The following is a 6,446-nucleotide window of genomic DNA, read 5'->3' as shown; positions in this document are numbered from 1 at the left end:
GAATTTGATATAAAGATAATGCATCTGAGTTTTTATCTTTAATTAATTTGGTCTTTCAGAACTAAATTGAACACAAATGGTTAAAATGTGTGATCTAGAAGTTGAATTAACTAATGGTCGATATTGTCTAGCATAGTAGCATGTTATCTTGGTCCTAAAATAAAATGTAACGAAAAGTAAAAGAATGAATAACACATACCGTCATAGAAATCCATGCGAACAGGGATGTTGGAAAGGACATCCTCGTAGTACCAAATGAAGTCAATCTTCTCCCAAACATTACAAAGGATGCCATCAGTGACCTGGGTTCCAAGATAAACAGAACCATCAACCATGAAATCAGGCCTGGGAATCCCAACCTCGAAATCCTCCACCCTGCAGGTTCCGTTAGGCCCCAAAGTGTAGTAGAACGTGGTGCCATTGTTCCACTCGATGTCGTACAACACATCACTTAACTGTCTCTGGAATATGTTCACGTTGCGTCCCTTTGGCCAGTCGTACCACAGGTCACTCAGTTGGAGCCGCGTGCTGCTCAGGTTCATGTACAGCAGCGCGTGGAATTGCTCCGGCCATGGTGTAGGACTTGGGATTGGGCTTGGGCTTGTAAAACTGGTCCACAGGAGGGTAAGTATTAGACAATTTGTGCAGAGTTTGATCAGCTTCATTTCCGTTTTGTCCCCACGACCCCCCCTTATGGTTTGTGTTTGTGTTTAAAGAAGAACAAGCTAAAGGCTGTTGAGGATAACTGCCATATTGAGTTGAGTGGTTGTAAAAAATAGACTAATGAACACAGCTTGATTGGTCGAGTAGTCAACACACTCATTCATTTAAGTAAGTATTAGAAGTTCAAATTATGTCTTGTGTATGTAACAATCCCTTGGTCACCCTTAAATGGAATTTAGACAGCGAATAATTAGTTCTTGACATGTCGAACTAAAAAATATCATGGGCAAAAAAAACACCTAACAAATAACAATAAAAATGTAGATAATTTTAAATTTCTCTATAAAATTTATACCTTATTAATTTAGCTCTTGAAGAATTAACACCTTTAACATCTATTTCATCAATTCTCCTAATTAGATGTTAAATGTATACATGTGTGACTACGTAAATACACAAGTGACAAAACTGTGTAATTTGACTTTTGAGTACTCAGGAAAAATACACGTCGTCTTCTAAATATACGACAAGTGAATACACAAATACAATGACTCGGCGATGATTTGTCTTTCTAAATATTCACCTAGTCAGGTTTTGCTTGGCACCGTTGCTATGCTATCATCGTCATTTCAAGCTCGAAAAAATTTACAAGAAAAGAGAAACCAGATAATTTGCAGTAGGAATTTAATCAATGGACATTATAAATTAATTTAATCTAATTCATTTAGAATAGAAGCCTCATAAAGGGAGTAACAATAGCTTGCAAACAGTTACACCATTCACAACAATTCTCTTGTTTTAAAAAAAAAGATCCTTGGTCAGTCATATAGACCCTCTTGCTCCCAAATATCAACAAGAAAGTCAACCATTTCCTGACACCAAAATAATCAATTAAGGATATGACACAAAATGAAAACCTTGTTCTTTAAGCAGTCACTTTACTTTGAATTAATACTGTAAGAGAAGAATGTAAATAGATGAAGCAGCAGGTGCTTACTCTCAGAGGGATTGGTTGAGGAAAGTGTTTGTTGTTTCCGAGAAGGTTGTCGTAGGTGGCGTTCGAACTGTGGAAAATAAACTCAGAATTAGAGATTGACATAAACTTCAAAGGAGTAACCGTGGAGTGAATGCTAACTTTCTGTCTGTTTACCAGTCTCTTCATATATCAAGAGTGCTTATGCATGAGATCAACAGTCAAATTTTTGTCCTTGCAAAATTTGTGATTTTTCTATTTTACTTTCTGTAATATTTTTGTTTTGGTCTTAGTTCAGAAAAATTAGGAATCTTCGGTTTTGGTCCTTGCAGTTAGTTTGTCTCTGTTAGATGCTGACATGGCAAACCAGATGCGGCATGCTAGAATTGGATATCCGTCTAGCACACCAACATTTAACAAAGAGAACCTAAAGGCAAGGACCAAAGCCAGACATTTTAATTTTCCTTGACCAACAGAAACACAAATACAAGAACAAAACACAATTTTACAGAGCAAAACAAATTAATTTAACCCTTTTAAATTGACAAATATTGACAAATACAAAGGGCATTCTCTTAAATTAAGACTTCAACCATATAGATAGGAGACATTTGGTAAAAAGATGGCTATCAGCTAAAGCATACCCAACAAAATAATAATCTTGTCAGCATGGATGGGTGCTTCTTCCATGAAATTTTTTAAAAACGGATTCATAAACTAGTTCCCAAAGAGGACAATGATCACTAGTTTATGTAAACTAGCAGATTATACTTTGAAGCAAGTAGTCAAAGATACCAAACATAACTCCCTTTGAATATGGATGAAAGGGAAATAGGGAATGCTACCATTTCCTTTGTAAGATGTTTGATATTACAGCCCAATACTAACTCCTCACTTAAGGAAGCTAATATATAGATATACCTTATTCTCGGTTCTCGAACTTCCTTCTGACTCTCGGAGATTTTATTCCCAACCCATTGCTGTCTTATCTGATGCCAGAGAAGAAGACCTGCACAGGTGAAACTTCTTTGTCATTAAAAATAACTAGTATGGTTGATATGCAAGAATATGTTTAGAAAAAATAAAAAAATATATAAATAAGACATCGGAAAACATATGAAACAAAAATAAAGAACTACATACATAGAAGCAAGAATTTTTACTCCTACACAAAGATGGGAAAAACTATGTTTTTCAATGTCTTTTTCAAAAGGGGAATATGAAGCAAATGATAGCCGCTCATGACAGTATGATAATTCAAATGAGGCTCTCACAGAGAAAGTGGGTACCAATAGAATATATGCATACTTTGATAAAAGTTTAATAGTTAATACTGTCAAATGAAGCAACAGATGAAAACTTGCCATGGTTGACAAATTCAGCCGGACCAATTTCACTCCCGGTACTACTTTGAGGATCAGAAGGATTATTTGACATTACGATCGATGAGATGCTTCTCTGGGACTGTGCAGCACTATTATCCATTTCAAAAGTGCTGCTGCTCCAGATATCTTCTGTTCTGTTGTCTTTATTTACTGTTTGACCTTGAGTTCTTAGTCCTTTAGATGGCTCATCCATTGGAATAGTTACTGAAGGTTTTGTGAAGCATCCAAGGCAACCTCTGCTCTGTTACAAAGCAGATTCAACCAAAAGTATGATTAACACCAACTAATAACTATACTTAGTTTTTTCGGTGTTGAATTAGAACATGATGTTAATGATACAGCAATGCAGGTACCAGTTACAACTCAAATTGAATAACACAACCTGGCATGATAGCTTCACTATATTTGCAGCACTTCCGAATAGATCCACAGAAAAGGTATCCCTTAAGCAGAAACTAAAATAAAGAGAAATGTAATTGCCTAGTCTGTTTGTAAGTTTGTTGAATCCTTATACTAGATAAAAATTTTCAATGAGGTCCTTGCTAACTGTTTTTTGTTAAAAAAAAAATGAAATATTCTTAGAATATTCTTTTCGTGTTTGATGTAGGATGAATTGTGGAATATTCTAAGATTGCTTTTTCTAAAAGAGTAGAGGATCTATTTAAAAACTTTTATCTAATATAGAGAGCCAATCATTAAACTGTAAGGACCTAATTAAAAATTTAGTAAAACTATAGGAATCAACAGAGTAATTAAACGTTCTTGATATTAATCAATTGACTAGGCTAATACCACATGCATTATTATGAGAACAACCTCTAAAATGCACCATTAAAACTAAGAGACCTCCTTAACAATTATTCTCTTTAAGGTTTTGAACTAGGAACTTCAATATTCTTCTTGAAAATGCAACTCGCCTACTATAGTTTGTTTGAAAAAAATACAAACTATTGGTATTAAAAAATTTATTTGTTTGAATCAGTCAATTCAATCCATATTTCAGTTACAGAAGATTATCTGTTTGATTATAACCATGCATTAAAGGTTAAACAGTACATACTTTGATTAGTGTTGAATAATGCCATGGCAAAAAAGAAACTAAAGTTAAACACGCGTGCACAAATCATTTTGTGCATAGATTACCACTGGAATTTATAAACATATACAACAAAAATCTAACAAATCCAATTGTTGTAATTGATATACACATATAAGAAGTATTTGTAATAGAAAGTTATGCAGTAAAGTATCCCAAAACTTACAACATAATCTCCACTTATTCGAATTTTTATTACCCAATTACCAAACCTTGAATTTAAACACCGAAACACAAATCAATTAAATCTATTATAAATGAGATAAACCAAGCCTAAGGGACCTGAACTATTCAAGTTTCTTGACACTTAAATCCTTCTACTCTTCTCATATTAATTAAAAAGAAAAAAGAAATCCACCATTTACCTTAACAATAAATTTCCTGAAATCAAAATTAGCATATAATCGACTCTCACTTACACAGAAAACCCCCTTGCATTTGAGCTTTAACTTTTCCATAGAAGAAAGCAAGAGAACGCGAAAACAGGCACAACAAAACAGTAAAAATGACCAGCACGGTTTCTTCCCAGAGCATACACCAAAATGTGCTAAAAAGCAACATCTAGAATACATACCTCCCTATAAAACCCTATAGAGGAAGCAAAATCTATCTATATATCTTAATGGAAAACTTCCAAAGAATCCAATGAAAGAATGACAAACAATAAAGCCTTATCAAGGGTTAACCCTGTTCACTACATCTTATTTATTATGCTTGCTTGGAAACAAAGCAAGTACAAGCAAAGATTCCCAAACATGATTAGAAAAACACAACAAAACTATAGAAAAAATATTACGACCTTAACTTGCCTAGAAAGGTATTTGATATGAAAAATAATAAAACTTTCAAATTAATAGATTGTAGTCTCTTGAAATTCCAGAACTACAGCATCACATCAACTAAGATAACTACTGATTTTGGATCTTTCCTACCCTAAACCCTAAACACAAAAATTCAAAAACTCACTTGGCTGATTATTCACTTGCACAGATAGCTAAAAGGACTGAAACTATACTAATAAATAACAATTCTATATTAAATTAGAAAAGAAAAAGCATTTCAGTTCAGATTAACAAGAACGGTATATGCGAGATTCAAATGGAAATCGAGGTTTTTGTTTTTTCCATCTACCAAACAAATAGAAGCAGAAAAAAAGAGCATAGAACTCACCCCATATACGCAAGAATTTGACAAAACCAAGGTGGAAAGTATCTACAGAATTGCATTTACAAGTCAAAGAAGAGATTTTCCAGCTAAAATTCTGAATCGCCGAAGAGAATTTAATACCCTGCAATCACAATAACAATAATAAAAAATTCCTGGACTTTAATAAAGAAAAGAAATGGAGGTGGAGTGGGGGGACAAAAAGCAATGAAATATTCGAATTGTTTGGTTCTCCAATGTATAAATAAAAATATTGGCATGTTTTGGTTTCAGAAAATTATTGTAACGGAAACCTGAAAGATGACATTTTTTATTTTTCAAATCTGGGGACAAAAATTTAATCCTTTTTGGTTGGAAATAGCAGCGCAATCGATTTTTTGTCAATCGTATTATGCTGATTTTGGAGAAAGAAATGGGGTTTGGTTTGGGATGATTGGATGAAAATAATAAAAAAAAGAGCTGAGAAAGAGAGAGCGAGACTGGGAGAGTTCGGGTCGGTTGGCGCCTCCGGGTAGCGGATTTTTAATAAATAAAATAAATAAACAAAAAAATAAAACAAATATTTTTTTTTTTCCAAAATAGAGTGGTTATTTCACTGAGTTGCTTAAGCAAATGTCAAGATGTGCTTAAACACATCCAAATAACATTCAGTGTCGTTAAATATTTATAATTTTTTAAGAAAGAAGTATTAAATAAGTTATTAAAATTTACCATTGTAATCTTTTCAATTTTTTTTAATAATTTTGGTGATTAAATAAAATTAAAAAAACAATAAAAAAATAGAAGGTCTCTTAATATAATAATTAAACTCAGTTCAGATATAATAATTAAACTTAACTTGATTTAACTGATTTAACTAAGTTATTTGGTCAGTTATTCGATTATCTATTTGAGTCGAACAATTTTTTAAATCGCTCTTACATTAAATTTAGTAGAATCTGTCTTAATCTGATCGATTTTTATAGAAATCCAATAACTTGGCCGATTTTTAAAATCTAGATTTAGACAAATTTATTTAAAATAAAAAATATAAACAAGATTATTTAATCTCAAAATTTTAAAACTGTATTTAAAAAGAAAACTAAGACTGAAAAATAAAATTAAAAGACTAAAATTGGTTTAAATTTTTATATTGTATGAAATGTAAAATATATTAAATTATGTT

The 6,446-nt window shown here is 32.4% G+C and overlaps 2 protein-coding genes across 5 annotated transcripts in view; both read right to left on the bottom strand.

Annotated features, from left to right (window-relative positions):
• The window catches only part of LOC107605357 (uncharacterized protein At4g14100), a 9,703-nt gene extending 8,865 nt beyond the window's left edge, over positions 1-838 (bottom strand). Inside the window, exon 1 of the mRNA XM_016307218.2 lies at positions 200-838. Within this exon, the coding sequence (XP_016162704.1) occupies positions 200-665 (466 nt within the window). The 5' untranslated portion in view covers positions 666-838. The remainder of the gene's footprint in view (positions 1-199) is intronic.
• Positions 1,169-5,794, bottom strand: LOC107605355. Of its 4 annotated transcripts, none has more exons than XM_016307214.2 (6): positions 5,575-5,794; positions 5,288-5,405; positions 3,001-3,257; positions 2,558-2,645; positions 1,661-1,727; positions 1,169-1,535 (listed from the first exon to the last, which is right to left on the bottom strand). In XM_016307214.2, exons 2-6 carry the CDS (start codon positions 5,341-5,343, stop codon positions 1,482-1,484), a joined length of 522 nt encoding a protein of 173 aa, XP_016162700.1. In that variant the 5' UTR covers positions 5,344-5,405; positions 5,575-5,794; the 3' UTR covers positions 1,169-1,481. The 4 variants fall into 4 exon arrangements, with proteins under 4 accessions (XP_016162700.1, XP_016162703.1, XP_016162699.1 ...); XM_016307217.2 differs by having other exon boundaries at positions 3,001-3,262; positions 5,575-5,790; XM_016307213.2 differs by lacking the exon at positions 5,575-5,794 and having other exon boundaries at positions 5,288-5,433.

This window comes from Arachis ipaensis, chromosome B06 (assembly GCF_000816755.2).
Source record: "Arachis ipaensis cultivar K30076 chromosome B06, Araip1.1, whole genome shotgun sequence".
Lineage (NCBI taxonomy): Eukaryota > Viridiplantae > Streptophyta > Magnoliopsida > Fabales > Fabaceae > Arachis > Arachis ipaensis.
Note: the sequence above shows the minus strand (reverse complement) of the source record. Positions and strands in the feature narration are given on the sequence as shown.